This window comes from Schistocerca americana, chromosome 1 (genome assembly GCF_021461395.2).
Source record: "Schistocerca americana isolate TAMUIC-IGC-003095 chromosome 1, iqSchAmer2.1, whole genome shotgun sequence".
NCBI classification, from domain to species: Eukaryota; Metazoa; Arthropoda; class Insecta; order Orthoptera; family Acrididae; genus Schistocerca; species Schistocerca americana.
The window spans coordinates 695,800,461-695,822,422 of NC_060119.1; the positions used below are offsets into that span (position 1 = coordinate 695,800,461).

At 37.0% G+C, this 21,962-nt stretch overlaps 2 protein-coding genes and 1 long non-coding RNA gene across 4 annotated transcripts in view; 1 reads left to right on the plus strand and 2 right to left on the minus strand.

Annotated features, from left to right (window-relative positions):
• The window catches only part of LOC124609458 (SEC14-like protein 1), a 234,172-nt gene extending 231,287 nt beyond the window's left edge, over positions 1–2,885 (minus strand). For both annotated transcript variants that reach the window (XM_047140075.1, XM_047140074.1), the window contains exon 1: positions 2,706–2,885. In XM_047140075.1, the coding sequence (XP_046996031.1) occupies positions 2,706–2,768 (63 nt within the window). In that variant the 5' untranslated portion in view covers positions 2,769–2,885. The remainder of the gene's footprint in view (positions 1–2,705) is intronic.
• Positions 2,886–7,556: 4,671 nt separating this feature from the next.
• Positions 7,557–15,888, minus strand: LOC124544841. Its single transcript, XR_006967569.1, has 3 exons — positions 15,207–15,888; positions 8,576–8,716; positions 7,557–8,002 (listed from the first exon to the last, which is right to left on the minus strand). It is a non-coding gene; the product is annotated as an uncharacterized LOC124544841 (long non-coding RNA).
• Positions 15,889–16,010: 122 nt separating this feature from the next.
• On the plus strand, positions 16,011–20,384 carry LOC124544846 (PHD finger-like domain-containing protein 5A). The gene is made up of 3 exons (XM_047123560.1): positions 16,011–16,214; positions 19,818–20,008; positions 20,177–20,384. Exons 1-3 carry the CDS (start codon positions 16,163–16,165, stop codon positions 20,264–20,266), a joined length of 333 nt encoding a protein of 110 aa, XP_046979516.1. The 5' UTR covers positions 16,011–16,162; the 3' UTR covers positions 20,267–20,384.
• Positions 20,385–21,962: the final 1,578 nt, after the last annotated feature.

Consider the following 21,962-nt stretch of genomic DNA (forward strand, 5'->3'; position numbering starts at 1 on the left):
CGACTGCCTAACTTCGCGCACTTTCACTATACGGGCAACTGTTGACTTTACCGACAAACCAACATTTACGCGGCAGATATGGCGATATTCTAAGCAAAGCCGCAACTCTAGCACGGGTCACAAAGCCGCCACTTTTGATGACCATGGGGCAAGTTTTCAAATTTAAAGTAACAGATGAGCCAGTGAGATTATGTATCAAGTAATGTTACGGGCTTACCACATAACACAAGAAAAACGTTGCAGAAATATGAACCCATTCACCCACACTAGTCTTTGTGGAGTCAATGATTTCCACCGCCTGAAATTCCGAATAATTCCATCTCTAGAACAAGTCGCTCCGTGAATTTTATTCTACCCCATTTATCTTATTTCGCCACAATTTAACGTCAACTGCGAATGTGTTTTAGCTACTAGCAAGTAGCAAAGGCTTTCGTAAATTAAAACTTGATATTTCAGTCAATGACAGGAAAAACCCATATTCGGCTTACAGTACACCAAATGGTTCAAATGGCTCTGAGCACTATGCGACTTAACTTCTGAGGTCACCAGTCGCCTAGAACTTAGAACTACTTAAATCTAACTAACCTAAGGACATCACACACATCCATGCCCGAGGCAGGATTCGAACCTGCGACCGTAGCGGCCGCTCGGTTCCAGACTGTAGCGCCTAGTACACCAAATTCACAATAATTTTTTTACTACAATTGTCTCATTTAGTTGGCATAATACAAATACGGAAGAGTATGCGTCATCTCTCTCATTAGGTGATAAAATGTATGATAAGAGGGCACATCGTCACTATAACGTGTGTTCATCCTCCAAAAGTAATGATGAACCTCACGGGCAAATACCATGTCATTTTTTGGTCCACCAGTTTACGTGCATTCTTCACTGGGCAGCAATTCACTGGCCAACTGAAATGTACACTTCTTGCTACGTTATGCACGTTTATTACAGATGAAGTCTATCTTCCACACAACGTACTGGAATCGCACAAAAAAAAATTTATGCTGCGATGTCAAAGTGGAACAGTGCTGAATGTCTATAAATCTTATTGTAATTAAATACAACAGGCCTACGCCGTAAAATCTGCATCATTGCTGAAATAGAAATTACACATTAAAAAAGTAAAACAAAAATATAGATTTTTTTCTTGTACCACACATACACTGAAAAATGCCTACTGTGCCCAAGAGTTGTGGCGGCAAAGTGTGCTCGCTGTCATGATTAGACATTGCAAATGTTGCACTACTCGAAAGAAAGCTTTGCAAAGAGCTTAAAAATCTGGTTTCCCACAATTTGTGTGGACTGTATGTTTAAAGACATAGTATACAACGTTAAAACAATGAACCAATTGTTTTTCACCGCATTAAAAATTGCCACAAAACATGAGACACCTTACAATTGAGGGAAAACAGTGAAATAGGGGGAGGGGACTAACAGTATGTCGAGTTGTTCCCCAGAACTTACAGTCAGTACGATCAAACTGTTGACATAATTATATTCTCGGCTCAGCCTAGAGAGTAGTCGCGGACGTAGGATAAAGAGCCCAAAAACAGACGACAAACAAGAAATATTAATGGTTAAATTAAGATTTCCTGTAGGGAAAACTTAAACCTGTTAATTACGGATTTCGAAGGATGCTCACACAGCTGGCAATAGTTTGGGCTGTATCTTACACCTAATGATAGATCCCCAGACTTCCAGTGGATACTGGCCTACTCTTTCTTCCGCATTCGTAGGAGTTCCATATTTTCGCAACCCTACTGCGACTTGAATCATTGTTCCGATGAGACAATGGTCGTACGTTTCCTCCGACAGTAAGTCAGCAGCTAGACCTAGGAAAATGTACATTATATTAAATACTGCAATACAGAATTAATGAAATTTTACACTGAAAAATATAGCAGAACTGTTACTAATGGTATAGACATTACGGAATTGACAGGATCTAATACTTCTGGCAAATGCGATCTAAATCAACGAGAAATAACAGACTACAGTAAACTGTAAAGTAAACAAAAGCGACGTGTGGAAGCTGTAACAGCTGTGATAATCCTTTAAATATTCATCTGATAAATTCCAGCAAACACAAGTCACTTCCAAACCGAATATGTAATGACAGATTTGTGAGCTACTGGATAAAACCTACACGTTTGTTGATTTTCACCTTTGTTATCAACAAACACACCGTAGTTGGAACATTCATACCTTAGACGAATTTGGTTCCATCAAGTAAAGCAAATAATTAAGTTGTACAACATGAGTTTTAAATCTATCCAAAGTTACCTCAGTGCATAGTACTATGATAACTTCATTTCTCAGAAATATCTTCAGACGACAGTGTATAAAGTGTCATCTGTTTGCGCTAGAAAGCAGATTATAGTGTTGACATCAACATCTGAGTGGATAACAGATTTTTGTATGTATAGACATGTGGTCACAGGTATCACAAAATAAAGAATATCACAAACATCGAATACAGCCACAACTGTCACTCTCAGACCCACACCTAGCTAGATGTTGACAATCGTACCTGACATGCTAGCTTCCCATGCAGAACACACTGTAGATATAGTCATAATTACTGACTGCAGGAAAACTGCAGGTAAAACAATGATTTTCCAGACAGCATTTACTTTTTGATTACAAGCATAATAGTGGACGCCAAATAAAAACAATTTGACACATATTAGAGTGCTTACCGCCATCACAAGTTCAAACGGATATTTGTAGACGCGCACGGGTGACTGGTACTTCTGAACCATTTTGAAGTCAACTGCTATGAACTTGCGTCAAGGAATCATAAATAAATACAACATAGCATCAGACAACGCACTCTCCTCAACCACTGGTAGCAGACTACAAGGAGAAGGTCTGCGTAACTAAAGCTGTCAAAGATTATAATTCAATGCACTACCGCAAGCAACTCTCATATCGATACCCAATGATCGATCTTTACGAATCTCGACAGTGCTACACATTGCATCGAAATACAAAACCTTATCGATACAAGCTATATGCCATGGTAAACACTAAACAGTAAACACTAAACACGACACCGAAAGTAGACAGCACAATAACAGTTTACTGCAAATATACGTGCTTTGTAATTTGAAAACAGATGATTATTTTAGTAATAATATCTTTTAAGTTGTACGTCCCGCTATCTCAGTATACACAAGTTTTTCCAAAGCGACAGTCGATGTGATTCTAAGACACCTTAGTTATAATGACTAGTAGTAACGTTTGTTACTGATTACAAAAAGGGTAAATACGTGTAAACTCGAGGAAACGATATGTGCTGCCGAAGGAGGGTGGGTCATTTTGGAATTACAAGACGTTTATTGTGACCAGGACGATCATACGTGTTCGTTCTCGAGACTGGAGATTAACAACAACGTTATAATTAAGCCTGCTTCTCATTTGCAGAACTATACGAATGTCGTGTCTTCTTCTCGATCGACACAGCACATTATTATCCTCATCGGGATCACACAAACTTCGCTTAGACAAGCAATAGACACACCTTATTTAAGGGTGTAATCGTTAGATATTTAACGAATGCCCGAACATCACTCAGCCTAACTAACAAGTAATAAACAGTGACAAACGTCATTTGAAAGTGAGCAGTAATTAAAAGTTCGTTACTGCTTTTGTCAATACAGATTTAGACATTGATGCCAATAATGGCTTGTAACCATACAGGGATACTGGCATACTGATCACCATCAGGGGTCTTGAAATTTTTTGTTTCTTTGTTATGTAAGAGCTATTTGAGTAACTTATGTTTCAATAATATCTGTAATCTGCAAATGATACAAGTGTAATAAAGTCAAATATCACTATATCAACATATTTCTGAGAATTATGAAAACTATTGTTAACAAGTCATTGTTCTGCAGAAAAGCAGTCAAAGACTAAAACATATGCGTGATTCTGTTGGGTTTGTGAAACCCTGACGAGCTTTATCATGGCATTGGAAAAGCAGACAGCTTGTGAAAGCATCGCTCATCTGGCATGTATGTTGTGGTCTTCAGTCCTGAGACTGGTTTGATGCAGCTCTCCATGCTACTCTATCCTGTGCAAGCTTCTTCATCTCCCAGTACCTGCTCCAACCTACGTCCTTCTGAATCTGTTTAGTGTATTCATTTCTTGGTCTCCCTCTACAATTTTTACCCTCCACGCTGCCCTCCAATACTAAATTGGTGATCCCTCGATGTCTCAGAACATGTCCTACCAACCGACCCCTTCTTCTAGTCAAGTTGTGCCACAAGCTCCTCTTCTCCCCAATTCTATTCAATACCTCCTCATTAGTATGTGATCAACCCATCTAATCTTCAGCATTCTTCTGTAGCACCACATTTCGAAAGCTTCCATTCTCTTCTTGCCTAAGCTATTTATCATCCACGTTTCACTTCCATACATGGCTACACTCCATACAAATACTTTCAGAAACGACTTCCTGACACTTAAATCAATACTCGATGTTAACAAATTTCTCTTCTTAAGAAACGCTTTCCTTGCCATTGCCAGTCTACATTTTATATCCTCTCTACTTCGACCATCATCAGTTATTTTGCTCCCCAAATAGCAAAACTCCTTTACTACTTTAAGTGTCTCATTTCCTAACCTAATTCCCTCAGCATCACCCGACTTAATTCGACTACATTCCATTTTCCTCGTTTTTCTTTTGTTGATGTTCATCTTATACCCTCCTTTCAAGACACTGTCCACTCCGTTCAACTGCTCCTTCAAGTCCTTTGCTGTCTCTGACAGAATTACAATGTCATCGGCGAACCTCAAAGTTTTTATTTCTTCTCCATGGATTTTAATACCTACTCCGAACTGGCATATGAAATAACATTTAATGTTGGCAGCACTGATAACAGCATTTCGATTGGTACTCTGGCCACTCAGTGCTACAAGTCACACAATTTTCTTTTCTTCTTTCCTTTCATTTTCAGAAATATGGTATCATACTTTCTTCCCACAAAGACATCTGTTATGTATCTAAACAAATCATTGCATTACAACAATATACATATGACCACATGTACAAACAAAAACTCATGAACAGCAGTAAAACTAGAAATTCTGCGGTTTTCTTATCAGTTGTAAATGTATTGTCCCCTGCAGTATTTTATGTTTCAGGTTTCATGTATTCACAAAGGGCATGCTTGGTGATGTATCACACTGCCTCAACTTTTTCTTGCATTGTAGCATCATCCGTTTTAACACTAACTTTCTTGTGCTGTAGAGGATTTCATAGTCAAAAATGTATTCTTCCTTGGTTTTGTTGAACTGTCCGTTATGATGTGGAAATTGTCAGAACTGCGTTTACCAGTACCTGTAAGATGTATAACATGTAACCAGCTTATTATTATGGGCAGTATCATTTGCCACTGTTAAATCAACAAATTCAGCTCATGTTACTGTATCTCTTAGTACTCCGTCTGCAGTGTGTCATGTCAAAGTTAAGAACTCCCTGTGTGAAATCCACATTCTTCCTTTATAAGTATTCAGCCAACATCTTCCTTGACACAGTTAAGTATTATTTTTTTGTAGAGAAGCAGAAGTGCCCAAAGTTTGTTAGATCTGAAGCATCAAACCATAGTTTAGTAAGATTACAACATCAACTTTGCACAATATTTCAAGCATTTGGTTTGGCTCAGGATTCAGTTTTTGATTGTAAGCCCAATTGTTTATATTTGTTTGGTTTAAGTTACAGCTCATCTTGTTTCACAGCAATGCTACTTTCCATTAAAAGACTATGGTTATCGCCATAGGGAAGTTAACAAACGCGCATATTTACAATTCAATAGTCAGTCAGACTACTGGAAGCAAAGAATGTCTGTGTTAACGCATCTCAGGTGGATGTCAGAGAGCGTACTTTGTCAGAGGTTGTAGATTTGTAATGTTTTTTAACTGGTTCACAGTCTGCAGTCCCCACAAAGCCCAATGAGCACTGTTCAGTGTCTGAGCTCAAGTTGCGGACAAAGCTTGTGGTAATGTTTGTTGGTTGGTGCAGTACAGTGAACAAGGTCGAGTGTGAATGGGTAATAATTGAGGACTCAAGCTGGTTTCAAACAGCGAATGAAGACTTAGAGGGTTGTTGTGCAGCAAAATAGTAAATGTAATTGGATAGATGAAAAATCTATTAACCAAGCAGCAGCAGAACACACACATAAAAGAAGGTTATAATCAGGCAAGTTTTCAGAGCCAGTGGCTACTTTATCAGGCAGACTGGTTGAGGAAGAAGGAAGAGGGATGAAGGAAAAGGACATCTAGGAAAAGGGGTAGTAGTAAGGCTCCCTGACCTGGGGTTCTGGAAGAATTTCCCAAAATCCACCCCCTCTTCCTAGACCTCTCCAGTCCTTTTCCTTCACCCCTCGTACTTCCTCCTCAACCTTTCTGCCTGAGGAAGGTGCCACTGGCTCTGACAGCTTGCCTAATTATAACCTTCTTTCATGTGTGTGTTCTGCTGCTGTTTGATGAGTAGCTTTTTAACTATCCAGTTACGTTATTTTGTCAATCAATCAATTGATTTCATTGTTAAAATAATAAATGTGTTGTCTCCCCTTTGGAAAAATGTATGTGGTCCGAAATATGGGGGCTGCAGTGCTCTCCGTATGGTGTCGTCTCTTAACATAAAACAGTCACAACGTGAGAAGACGTTTTGCATGGAAACTTTTGGTGGTGGTGGTGGTGGTGGTGGTGGTTAGTGTTTAACGTCCCGTCGACAACGAGGTCATTAGAGACGGAGCGCAAGCTCGGGTTAGGGAAGGATTGGGAAGGAAATCGGCCGTGCCCTTTCAAAGGAACCATCCCGGCATTTGCCTGAAACGATTTAGGGAAATCACGGAAAACCTAAATCAGGATGGCCGGAGACGGGATTGAACCGTCGTCCTCCCGAATGAAACTTTTGGTAGGGTGTGTGATGTGGTGGTGGTTTGTGGACCGTGCAATGTGTTTTCATACTCTGCTGACTAGTTCTGGTAACTCTGAAGCATTCGGTGGTTCAACAAATTCTTCCGAGAGATGTAAAGGTTCACCGTAGAAGACTCTGGCTAGTGCTTCCTGCAAGTTCTTTTTGAAGGTACTGTGTACACCCAAAAAGTCTGTCACACCTTGTCTCCATGGCATATTAAAGCTGTGTCCAGAGTGCAATGACCCTGCTCTGCCAACCTGTTGCTTTGGGGGTAGTAAATGGTAGTGCAAAAGCACATGATGCCATGAAGCCAGCAGAGTTCCATGAGAGGGCCAACTCAGATTGATAGCCCTGGTCAGTGTCAATTACACCCAGACAACAAAATCTAGAAATTCACAACAGTAAGAATGCTTTAGCTGTTGATTCTCTGGTAGTGTCAGCCAGTGTGCTGCCTCCACCCAGCATGTCACACACTCAATTATTGACAGAATGTATTTATAACAGTTTGACTCCAGAATGGGCCCGAGCAGGTGTAAGTGAGCAAGTTCTAGTCTGTAAATGTTTTTTAATACCAGTCACAAACTTTGTTGACTATTGTATTACTTATTTATTTAGCAACATGTTTCGAGGGAAAACCTCATTTTCGGGCTAAATGGCATTACAAAAACAATTTTACCATAAGGCCATACTGATGTTACATAGTCTTTTCGTAAATTCTGTGGTTATCTGTGTTCTTCTGATGTGGCAGACTCGTTGTGATGTGCAGAGGTGTTTCCATTTCTGTGGCTCTCTTGGCTTTCTTGGTCACTGTTCACAAATTTTCACTAATGTAACAGTAACTTGTAAACACAAAAACAAATCTGTAGTGCTTTATCAGTGCTTTGGAATGTGTACTAATTTACAGCTTATATGCATGTGCTTTCTTGAGATGGCTTTCATTAAATCGAAAAAGTTGTCATACTTTTCTGGAGTAAAGTGGTATTTTAGAATGTCTTCATCTGGATCTTGATAAATGTTTTCCTTGCACTTATTTTCACTTGAACTGTCTCTTAAAAAGGACAATCTCTGGCTCTGCAAGTAAATCAACAACACACATGGTAGTTTGGTGTTGATATGAGAAAACAGCTCTAAACATTTTTTATCACTGTATAACAAATATTAACTAAAATTTATCCATAATGTAGATTAATACAGTTAGAAGAATATGGCATTTTCACATTGTGCAAGCATTTCAGAATTATATTCAAGCCAATCAACAAGATCTTCATCCATTTTTTTGTCTGTATTTATAACCCTTCCAGCTGAAACCTATCTTGATGAAATTTGGTTTCAGGTAGGTAGAAATTTACTGAGAGTGGAATGAAAGCACTCTCTACACTCTTGTAACTACTAACACTCTAGTAACTAAACAAGGTAGTTATTTATTTGTGACATTAGTGTTTTGTGGAAGGTAGCTCACATACACTTGACACAAACACAACACATCCATGATTTGCAAGAAAATCTGGTTAGGAAACCAGCAATAAAAAATTTGACATTTCTGTAATGTCAGTACATCAGTTCTATTGGTAGGGCCCTTACTTACTGTATCAAAAGATGATGTTACTATGGAATAAATGACCACATGCCAATTCATAAATTTACCTCTTTAGAAATAACCCTCCACGTGCCCCATTCTTCTTTGAAAATGATCTGAACATATGATATAGATTTGTGTTCCAAATGCTCTTACTTTGCTTCTCATCTTCAGCTACAGTACTACTTTGAATCTTTCACTGCATTCTTCTAAAATCAAAGTAAATCAGTTTAAAAAGATAAAAGTGACCACAAAACAACACATTAAATTGGTAGGAAGTCCACAAAATTAATTTAGAAATTTGACATTATAATATCTGGAAAAGCACACAGAATGCAATATATGTGATTGTTATAAATGCATCCTGCAGAATATAACAAGTAACAGTATTGTACAGCATTAGAAAAGCAATAAAATCATAGCCTCTGTGTAGCATGGAAACAAGTGAAGTACTCAACTGTAAAAAATAATATAAACCACAACATGTAAGAAACAAAATGTTCACTGAGAAAGAGTTTTAAAATTATATAGTAACAGGCATAAGTTTGAAAGACAACATTGACGGTATTCTGTAAGAGACCATAAAACATTATTTCAACTCCATTGCCCACACTCTTTCAAAAGTTATTTAATGCGACAACAATTCCAACAAAACTAAAAGTCAAAAGGAAATAAGCCCAATATTACGTAAACTAAGGGAAAGGCAACCACAATAGCAGACAATTGTGTGGCACAAGAAACACACAATAGAAACAGTACTGTGTGTTCCTATGTGCCGCACGTCAGTTCACTTATAGATGAGTGGTGGCCTTTCCCTATTTTACATATTATTTCATACAGAAATTTCCAGTGCATTATAGGTGTCCAGATTCAGACCCCTATGGTTTTCAGAGTTGATCCAGTAAGGGCGCCGTGAGAAGGATCAGTTGATGTTTGAGAGTGTCAAGGAAACATCATTCACAACAAAACATTTATTTATCAAAAGTAAAGGGTTGTCTTCTGCAGGTGCTGGCAGCTCCATTTGGCCAACCGAGTGCAGATCCAGTCAGCAGAAGTGAGCGTGCATTACTGGCAATTCTGCTGTGTCCTGGAAGCCTCGTATGGCAGCCGTTACATCATGGGTCAACCATTCTGTCATGGGTCAGTCGATGGTCTACAGGTGCTGGCAGGTGTGGCACTCCCTGGAAGTGGTGGACAGCAGCCTATGTGGACTGATCTTCAAAGTGATCTTGTTGAAGATGTGCACCTGGGAGACTTGCCCTCTAGCCCAGTCTGAAGTACTCTTTGACAGAGGCCAGCAGCATCAGTGTTGGCTGCAGGAATGGAGCAGGCAGCAGCAGGACACCCCCTCATGATGGCAGACAGTGTACAGCTTACTGGGCCTGCTGGTCAAGCCTCCAGCACACCAGCAGACTGACGGTGGTCCCTATACCCTGTCAGTGAGACTCTGAAGTTGACACTGCAGCTTGCAGTGGCAGAGTATCGACAGCGAGACTTGCACGATTGTAGACAATCAGCCACACAAAAGAGTCAACTGACATAGCCTCCCCTGTACCACAGGACTGCTACAACTGAGAGTGGGTAAGACATAGTATTTATGCTGGTGGTTTCCGTGCCCTCTTATGTGGTGGGGGTAGCAGTGACATAGTGTGTAAGAGTTTTCTTGTGTAGTCAACTTTCCTAGTGGCTTCATAACTTCATCTTTCATAACATCATTCTTCCCAACTCCATATGTGAATAGAACAGGAAAGAGCCCTAACAACTGGTACAATGTGATATACATTTCACAGTGGTTTGCAGAGTATAGATGTAGATGTGGATACCTACAAAGATGTCAGCAATGACAGTTTTTGAGGATGAGTTACCATTTTTTGGAAGTTCACAGCAGAAATTAAGTTGATAAATAATGTCACCAACCGAAATGAAATTTGATAAGAAGAGTTCTTATACAAATAAATATTAAAATTACCATCATCCAATAACAGTCACCACAGTTCTGTCTAAACAGCAGAAGCAGCGATTAAAGATAGAATTATGGACTAAACATCCTAAAAGAAGCACAACGGGGGTTTAGAAAGGGGAGAGCCAGTAATACTGCAGTGACAAACTTTGTAAAATATATTAACTCAGGCTCTGGACCATCAAAGGAAGGCATCTATTGTATACTTAGACCTTTCAAAAGCTTTTGGTAAATTCTTTATAGAAAAACTGGACTGGTATGGCATAAGAGCAAAAGCTATGGATATTATAAAAACCTTAGCTGAAAACAGACAATAGTGTGTTGAAATAAAACATAAATCCAGAAATACAGAGAAAAATGTCTACTCTGATATTCTGCAGGTAAAATATGCAGTGGCTCAGAGTTCAGTACCATGACCTCTGTCCTTTACCTTGTATATAAATGATACTCCCCCCTTCAGTAAATGGAAAAATGATTATGTATGCTGATGACACAACCATACTAATAAGCATTGACTCGGTGAAGAACTTGGAAGAGGAGAACATGCAAATGGTAGAATGGTATTTTTGAGAGAATTATTTATTGAACAACAGGAAGAAAACAATGTGTACAAAATTTGAAACAAACAGAACCAACAGCTCAGAGAACTTTATTCTGAGCATTGAGGGTGCAGACTTAGAAGAAATTGTCAATAATAGACTTCTGAGAATAGAAGTGGACAAATTTCTGACATGGGAAAACCCCATTGATAAGATATGTCAAAAATATGTACAAATATCCTCTTAATGAGAAAAATGTGCTATACGATGGACCAGAAACCTTGCTAAAAATGTACTTTGGACTTATCTTCCCATACATATTAGACTGTATACCAATATGGGGAGGAGCAGCAGATGTACACATTCAGAGAATTTTAATACTTCAAAAGAAACCCGTAAGATGGATAGCAAAACTAATACCATAGGAGTCTTGCAAAAGCATATTCAAAGAATTTAAAATATTAACTGCACCAAGTTTGTACAAGTATGAGATAATACTCCTTTTAATGGTAAATTGTACACCACCTTTGAAAAGAGATTTTCATGGCAAGAACTGGAGAGAATTAGCATATCTGCTGCAAAAGAGTGAAAATGACAGATAGAGACCCTTCAAATGCAGGAAGCTAATTTTATAACAGACAGCCATTCAGCTTAAAGGAACTGAGCACCTCCAAAAGAAAACTAAAGGAACATTTCATCTCTGGGTGTTTGGATTACAGTGAGGGAGTACTTGCAAGCAAATCCACAGGAAAAATGTAAATATAAAGTTGGAAATGGAGTAAAACAATTCCTTTTTCATGTGGAAATAAATTTACTGAAAGAATCAAAATGAAAACAAAGTGCAGTGCTGAAAATATATGAAAGGACATACAGGCTAAGTGTATTTGATGCAAAAATGATTTAATGAGCTTCCACTCTGTATAAATGTCTAAATTTTCTTTAGTATGGATAAACATACATGATCTAAAAAACTGGTTTTCAGTATTTGTAAATGTAATTTAGTATTTTCAGTGATATGGAAAAAACTGCTCAAGTGTGTGGGATCCATACCAGATATGCCTACCATGGGATATTTAACGTATACAGAGAAAGGGCAGCACGGATGGTCAGAGCTTTGTTTACTCCATGGGAGAGTGTCACAGAGGTACTAAATGAACCGAAGTGGAAGACTCTTAAAGATAGACATAAACTATCCCGTGAAAGTCTATTAACAAAGTTTCAAGAACTTATTTCAAATGATGACTCTAGGATTATACTACTAGCACCTAGTATGGCTCACACAGGAATCGTGAAGATAAAATCAGAATAATTACTGAATCCACACAGCCATTCAAACAATCATTCTTCCCATGTCCCATATGTGAATGGAACAGGAAGAAACCCTAATAACTGGTACAATGGAATGTACATGCTACCATGCCCCTCACAGTGGTTTGCAGAGTAGAGTTGTAGATATAGACATATAACTTTGTTTACTTTCCTTAAGTATCCAATGCTGTTGTGTAAATTAATGCACGCTGTTAGTATCTATCATCACAGTGTGTTGCTATTGATTATCTGTTAACATTATATAAAAGTAGTTGTAATGTATCAGTGACAAATTTCTAAGCAATTTGTTTATTGTCTACAAAACAGGCAACATGACATATCTAATATCATTGTGAAATATAATATATGGACAAAAAACTATAACTTTGTTTTTCATTGTTAAATAGATGAATGGAACTTAAGGTAATTTATGAACAGATTGAAAGTTCCTGCAGGTGCTCAGTGTGAACTTACTATTATAAAGGACTTATTATGAAATGTTCTTAAAAGCATAACAATTCCTGAAGAATGAAACAACATCTCCTTTCTCCACTTCTTCTTTACAGAATAACACTTAATGTAGATATACCAATGGTCACATGATATTGAGAGAGGCAAACTACATCAATAAAGTTTGTCAACTATAATTTATCAATCCAAATAAGTGACCCATTAAGTTCATTCTTCAATCCTTAAATATTGACAGTCTGTCAGAAAAAGTGGCATTTTAAATTGGCCAAAATACAATTGGGTGGAGATAAAGTTTATGGCTAGTTGAAAAATATCAATTTAAGGAAGTATGCTTAAGTTATGTTGTTTACTTTCTTTCTCAAAATCAATTTTTTTTAAGTCTGTCATAGTCTTGAGCTTGCCCTCCCAGCTCTTTCTCATTATTTTATGACTTTCGCTCTTCTCATACCATGTGTTCTAAATGGCTAAGTTGTTTCACACACAGAAATACATTAGGTTCTCTCCTTCCAGGGGTCTGTTCCCATAACCATGAGGACTGATGATATTTTCACATCCTAGTCTGTTTACCAAATTGAATATTCAGGTCACCCATAAGGATGCTGTTCTCCTCCGGTATTTGTTCTTCAAGTTCATTAAGGAAATGTTCTTTCTCGTCTGTGGTGCATCCCATCTGTGTTGCATGTACTTGCAAAACAGTATGCTATATATTACCAGCTCTTAGTCTCATCTGGATGATCCTCACTCGCGTATTTGACATCTTTCTGTATGTCTATGTCCTTATGGAGGATGAGGTCGACCCCATTTTTGGATTCTACTACTGCTACTACTACTACTACTACTACTCCAGTATAGCACATATCCATTTTTCAGTGATTTCTTCCCACAGCTTTTCCACTTTAGAGTCATTCAATCCCATCAACCTGAGCTTACGCCATACATAAGATCTACTAGTTCTTCACGTTTGTTGGTGAGAGTGAGGATATTGAGTGTACCAATATTCAATCATTCCTTTCTGGGAGGATTTTGTGTCTTCCAGTATCTTCAATGAGCATCTGGCATTTGTCCATCATTATATCAAGTGGTACTGGAAGAACTGTCATGTCTTGTGTTTAATTCATTCTTCCATCTGGGGCTTGGTTTGGGTTTGAAAACAGTATATATTTGCTCAGCTGCTGACTTGCTCGGACTTCTTTTTTTTCAATCTCATCTACTGACAGAATTAACAGGAACCACACCAGTGTGTGACTCTGCACCCATATGAACATCTATTCCACAAAAGCAGAAAACAAATTAAAAGTATTTGAAAGTAAAATCTTGAGGAAAATATTGGTGTCATGTTGTTGTTGTCATCGTCTTCAGTCCAAAGACTTGTTTGCTGAAGGTGTCCATACTAGGCTGCTTTGTGCCCCTTCTCTGCCTAGCTACTACAACCTCCAAAAAATTTAAACTGCTGATTGTATGCAATTCATGGTCTCCCTCAACAAGTTTTATCCTCCACACTTCCCTCCATAACCAAATTAGCCATCTTTGTGCTTCAGGATGTGTCCTGCCAACCTATACTAGTTTAGTTGCAGTACAAAGAGCTATTACTTCTTGCACAATTGAGTACGTCTTCATTGTTTATCATACCTGCCTATCAAATTTTTAGTGTTGTACTGTTTAACACCATCTTTTAAAAGATTCTTTTCTTATTTCGTCTGTACTGTTTATCATTCCTGTTTCAGACCCATACAAGGCTATTTTTAGAAAAGACTTAAACTTACATTTCCATTAAGAAATTTCTAGTTTTCTGGACTGCTCTTCTAGCTATAGCCAATCTACATTTTATAATCTCTTTACACCTGTCATCGTCAGTTATTCAACAACCCAAATAACAAAATCCTTAAGAGACCCTTGAGAGACATATATAATAATGGTCTGATAATACTATGTAATGATGTTTACATAAGAACATATAGTAGCAAAGAATAAAGCCAACAGATCACAATGTTTTGGGCATTTCATTAGAGCACTACCAAACAGGACCATCAAGAGAGTGACAAAAGAGCTTATCATTGGAAGATGACTTTTTAAATGCTCATGTAAAAGACATATATGAGATAACAAGGAAAAATAAAGACAGCATAGAGACTGGAATATTAGATGTGAATATACTGTTAGTGTGAAGTGTCACAGTATCCTTCAGTCTACAGTGAAATACCTTCACAGCTTGTTATAAGCCCCTTACTAATAATGTAACAATAGTACACTAATTAGACATATTTATGCCAGAGAGGCAATCATCAGGGTTCTGTAACCAAAATTTCCCATAATCAGATGAGGTGCATCACCAACGTAAGATCTCAAAAATAATTGAAATTTCATTGCTGCAAATATTATTATCAAAATAGTTTAGTATCATGATAATAAATTGTGGGTTACCTAATCTTATGCATGAAGAAGTTTTCTGATTTTCTCATCATTATCATTTGACATGATATATTCAATGTGGAGCCGTTGTGCAATCTTTATTGTGGCATTTTTATGATATATGGAAATTGATTTGTGAAACGTTCTTCTCATTACCTAGTTATTGGTAAAATAAGGAACACCAATGGGGACTGCATACTTTCAGTATTTATTTGGAATACCAATTTGTAAAACCTGTAATAGGCCAATACTGAACCAACAAGCAGTAATATTGTCAATACTGTGACTGGGCAACACGATGTCAAACATCCAATAGAAAGTGTGTGTCGCTATTATATTGGCTGTAACAACGTAAAACAACAATAATTGTGGAAATTTCTCAGAAAAAGGCTGGAGACGAGGAGCAACTCTTCGCATGGTAGTTTCCTAACTGAAGCGAGAATCACGTTCCCGAAAGATTTCACAACTATTTTCGGACCAATCCTGCATCGTACGACAAAAAGTAATGTCGATAGAAAACAAACTATTTTAATGAGGGATCAATCGCTGTCGGCGAGAGAAGAGTAACTTCGAGATTTCTGGCAACAGGCAGGTCATCCGAAATTCTTGGAAGTGCATCTTCAAACACAACTAGCAGTATTGTACGGAAAACTGTATTTTATCTGCCTGACAAACAAATGTTCAGATATTTAACGTAAAACATTTTTTACGTTTTGCCTCAAAATTCCCCTTAATTTCCAAAGATAATAAGACAGTCGGAACTCCAAGGTGAATTCAATCCTTCGCAGATTTTTATCTTGACGTAACCGATTGAATATCTTTGAATTGTTTAGTACTTCGACGCGTGTTTACTATGTTGTCAGTTGTTTTACGTTTGTAGATTTGTAACACATTTATAGAAGTTGAATTGTGTGCTGGAATTTGTACAGTTTGTATCTCAGTTTGGAAACGAAGAGTAACGCTTAATAATGGCTAAACATCATCCAGATTTGATATTTTGCCGAAAACAGCCTGGCGTCGGTAAGCTTAATAGAGTGATAATTACTTATTGTTGTCCATCACTTTTTTTTTTATAGTGAAACATTATTGTTAAACTTAATATTTAACAGAGCGCAGTGTTTTGCTGTGGTTCCTCTCACCCCAAGAAGTCATTATTGTGTGCTGTCTCATTTAATATTTAGAAAATAAAGTTAGCAGAAATTATAGTGATTGTGAGAGGGAAGGGTAAACTTGCTGAGATGACAGCAAAATCATTAGGAGGGGGGGGGGGGGGGGGCACTGAAACTCATGAGAATACTTTTTTAGGCTAAGATTAGAATCCAGTCATCCTACATTGATTGAAATTAAGCTTAATGAAAAGTTCAGACGGGCAGGTACTAGTGATGTGAAAATATCACAAGATTCTTATAACAGTACAGTGAAAAATAATGTTAGTATGTCACAAGATTCACATAAAAGCACAGTAAAAAATTATGTTAATATATTGCATCAGAATATCAGAAGATTAAAAAAAAGGTAGATGAGCTTCTTGTTCGTATAGAAGATTTAAATGTACTATGCCTGTCTGAACATCATATAGTCACAGGTATCGAAATGGTAAATGTAGATGGATATAAGCTTTCAGCACATGTAAGTAGAGACACTAGGCCTATAGAGAGAGGAGGAGTTGCCGTATAAGTTAAAATCCGTCAGTGTGAAAAGTTTGGAAACTAAAAAATTTTGCGTAGAGCAACACATAGAAGCATGTGCATGTGAGCTTCAACTAAATAAATGTACTTTTATAATTGTAGCTGTATATAGGTCCCCATTGGGAAATTTTCAACTATTTTTGAAGAACTTGGATTCTTTGTTGTGCTACATGTCAGACAAAGGAAAGCAAATTATTGTTTTTGGGGATTTCAGCGTAGATTTTCTGAAAGAGTCAGATAGAAAGCTTGACCTTAAAGTATTACTAGGTTCTTTCAATTTGACATCAGTTATTGATTTTCCTACTTGGGTGGTACAGGAAAGCAGCACACTGATAGATAACGTTTTCATAGACCAAGATAAATTCAATCAAATAAAAATTTTCCTGTTAAGAATGGTCTGTCACAATGCACAGCTACAGTATATGATATAACTCCATACAGTAATGCAAAACGGTGCTCCAAAATAGTGTGTTCCACTAACGATTTAACACTTCAAAATTTTAGGGAAACTTTGCAACATTTAGACTGGGATGAGGTGTACAGGGAACATGATGCTAATTTAAAATTTAACTTATTTCATGATACCTTTGTGAGTATATGTGAAAAAAGTTTCCCTAAGAAAACAGTGAAATATAATTGTAAGAAACCATGTAAAAAGCCATGGCTTATTAAAGGGATAAAAATATTTTGTAAACAGAAAAGGCAAATGCATCTTATAGCTAGGAGTGTAATGATCCCGAAACAATGAAACATTAAAAAAACTACTCCACTGCATTAAGAAAAGTTATTAAAAAGTCCAGATGTATGTGCATTATGTCTGAGATTAGCAGATCTGACAAAATTAAAACAATTTGGAATATTGTGATAAGGGAAACAGGGCAACCGAGAGCACAGGAAGATTGTATTTCTATCAAATACAATGAAAAGTTTGTTAACAAGAAGTTAGAAGTAGAAAACATTTTCAATAATCTTTTTTAAGTGTTGTTGAGAAAATAGGTTCCAGCTATTCATTAGAAAATGTAAGGCAGTATATGGGAGAGGCAGTACCTATGCAGTTTGATAAAACTGAAATTCAACCCACCTCTCCTACTGAAATTAGGGAAACAATAAATTCACTCAAAAGTAAAAGCTCAAATGGAATTGATGGCATTTCCAACAGAGTTCTAAAAGATTGTTCTCAACAAGTAAGTAGGATTCTTAGCCACATATGTAGTAGCTCACCGAAACAGGGAATTTTTCCAGATAGACTGAAATATGCTATTGTTAAACCATTGCATAAGAAAGGGGATAGATCTGATGCTAACAAGTACCACCCAATCTCACTTCTGACAGCTTTATCCAAAATTCTTGATAAGCAATATATTCAAAAGTAGCATCACATATTTGTAAAAATGAAGTAGGCTACTAACAAAATGTCAGTTTGGTTTTCAGAAAGGCTTTTCAACAGAAAATGCTATATATGCTTTCACTAATCAAATATTAAATGCAATGAATAACCAAACATCACCCATCAGGATATTTTGTGATCTCTCAAAGGCTTTTGATTGTGTGATTCATGAAATTTTTCTAGATAAGCTTCAGTATTGTGGTGTGAGTGGGGCAGTGCACAAATGGTTTAATTCATACTTAACTGGAAGAATGCAGATTGTTGAAATTAACAGTAGAGAGAGACTACAAAATCCAGCAGAGTTCTCTTATCACACCCAAGAAGCAAGAAACAGCTGAGGAAATTACAAATAATGTCTTTCAGAAAATTATTGAGTGGTTCTCTGCAAATAGACTCTCACTAAATTTTGAGAAAACACAGTTTATACAATTATGTACAGTAAATGGCATAACACCATTGATAAATATAGACTATGAACAGAAGTCTCTTGCTAAGGTAGAATACTCAAAATTTCTGGGTGTGTGCATTGATGAGAAATTGAAATGGAAGAAACACATCGATGATCTGCTGAAACGGTTAGGTTCAGCTAGTTATGCTATTAGGGTTATTGCAAATTTTGGTGATAAACATATCAGTAAATTAGCCTACTGTGCCTATTTTCATTCATGCTTTCATATGGCATCTTATTTTGGGGCAATTCATCACTAAGAGAGAAAGTATTCATTGCACAAAAGCATGTAATCGGAATAATAGCTGGAGCCCACCCAAGATCACCTTGCAGACGTTTCTTTAAGGAACTTGGGATATTCACAGTACCTTCGTGATACATATATTTGCTTATGAAATTTGTCATTAATAACCCGTCCCAATTCAAAAATAACAGCGAAGTGCATAGCTACAACACTAGAAGAAAGAATGATATTCACTATTCTGGATTAAATCTCACTTTGGCACAAAAAGGGGTGAAGTATGCTGCCACAAAAATCTTTGGTCATTTGCCAAATAGTATTAAAAGTCTGACAGATAGCCAACCAACATTTAAAAGCAAATTAAAAGAATTTCTGAATGACAACTCCTCCTACTCAATAGATGAATTATGAATTTTTAGATATGAAGTAGTAACTGAAAAAAAATTAATTAATTAATTAATTCTTTTATGTAAAGAAAACTTATGTTAAAGTGACATGTTCCACATCATTACGAAACGTCATATTCATGATCTATGGAACAAGGATTAATGTATGGATGTATGTAGTTGAAACACTTAACAGCATTGTCATTCGGCGTCGCAGGTATTATCATCAAGAAGTAGAAAATTTCACTGAGGCCTATTTATGTATAATGTTAATTTGAAACCATAGCTTACGGAGATAGTCTAATGGAAGAGGTGGTGGCCTCTTTTTTTTCTTTTTTTTAAAAAAAGTTAAAACATAAGGAAATAAAATTGAGCCCATGTAGATTTTTTTCTAGTTACATTTACTTTCGTGGTAGAGCAATGTGGTTAAGTCCTAATGAAGGGCAGTTGTATTGTTGGCTTTTATTCCTTAGCTATTGGACGCCTGTGTGAAAAATGTGATGGGAAGTGCGTTATTTGTGACTCCTACGTGCGGCCCTGTACGCTGGTGCGTATTTGTGACGAGTGTAACTACGGGTCCTACCAAGGCCGATGTGTGATTTGTGGAGGACCTGGGGTTTCTGATGCTTATTACTGCAAGGAATGTACGATACAGGAAAAAGATGTAAGTTAATTGTAATTATTGTCATGGACAAACTTTAAAATAATTAGGCCTACATCATTGTGTTAACATTTTGATTGTCTTGAAATGTTAACAGATAGTAACATATAGGGCCTAATGTACGATAACTATAGGAAGGAGTCTAATGAATAATTTGTTCTGATTTTACAGAGAGATGGCTGCCCCAAAATAGTTAATCTGGGCAGTTCGAAGACTGATTTGTTCTATGAACGGAAAAAGTATGGCTTTAAGAGAAGATGAAATGTGGAACGTAACAGTTTTGGGCACTGTCTGAAATGGAGTATGATGTATGTTTTGCTGTATTTAATGTATTTTTTGTTTGATGTTTTGTGTAAATAAATTGACAAATTCAACAGTATATTTTATAGAAATATTTAATGTGTAAGATAAATGGGGCACACTGGGAACCCTGCTCGTTTTAATGTTAATGAGAGCTGTGTGTGTGTGTTTAAAATGAGGAAGACAACATCTGATTATGGAATTTGTTTTTTAAAAGTGATGGAGCACAGTTGTTCCACTTGTTAAAGTATAATGTGGATTTGAGATTACTCGACTGTCATGTTTCCTTAGATTGCAATGTAACAGATTTACTAATGTAACCCTAACCTTTTTAAGAGACTAGTAGGAGGTTGAGCACCCATGAAGGGAATCAAGTTTGGGAGTACTTCCTATATGATCATCTCCAACTTTTGTTTCGATGGGAAGCTTTTGGTTGTGAAAAACCTGTGGATGAGGTTAAAATAATTAACTTTAAATACTCTCCAGTATTTGCAAGCTGCAGTTGTATTCAGAGTTTGGGAGATTTTTACAAATTTGTAGCACTGTAATTGTGTATTTGCTAATATATGTACTCATTATCTATCTTTAATCATAACCGAGGGATAATGAAAATCTGAAATTGGGAAACAATTCAAGAACAACTTTCCATATATGGCTTTAAAAGTTTACGTCTCAAATTTGACATTCCATATATGCTTGTTTCCAGGTTCACTTGTTACTTATGTAAAAAAAAAAAAAAAAAATAAATAAATAAATAATAATAATAGTAAAAATAATCGTTGGTGTGTTGTAGTAACCTGTTCCACTTTTTGAGTTTATAACTAAGAAATTAGTTAATTTTTGGTCAAAATACATGCCTAGCTTTTTGTTACCAATGTTTTTGTCAACTCAGCAATAAAGTTAAAATGATTTTACTTACTAGGCAGATTGCAGGTATAGTAGCAGAGGGTGTGTAATTAGAAATATTTTCCTTAGGATAGATGGAGAAAGACTTTGGCCTGACTTATATAACTGCTTAGACAATCCGAGGGCCATAGAGCCTTTTTTAGTGATTACTGAACAAACTACAACTACGATCCTTTCACAGAAGCAAATTGTCACATTGAAAAGGGCTTATTAGTCCAGGCAAATGGTGCTCAAACAGACCAAATATCAGAAAGTTTTGTAGAAGTTTTTTTCACAAGCTTTTTATATGTTTTTTAATGGTGCTGAAACTCAATTTTCAAAGTTTCACCAGAATTTTGGCCCGAGAATGGGTCAGTAATGGAAAAAAAAACTGCCAAGAATGTGGCGTATTTTGGTTTTTTCTCTTGTAACTCTGAAACAACTCAATTTTCAGCAAATTTGAGTATTTGTGAAAATAGAGGACATAAAATTTCCCACAAAATAAGCCACAGCGACTTTTTATCAGATTAATGGTACAGTACAATTAGCGTGATATCAAACCTGAGGAGGTGGACGGTTCAGGACCTACCCCTTTGCGACCTTACCGTGCTTCGTTGCACATCTGTTGCCAGATTACATCCTCCAGTGGTATCACAATGTTATTGGAGTGGTTGGTAGTTAATACTTGCCGCCGCGCAGGATTAGCCAAGCGGTCTAAGGCGCTGCAGTCATGGACTGTGCGGCTAGTCCCGGCGGAGGTTCGAGTCCTCCC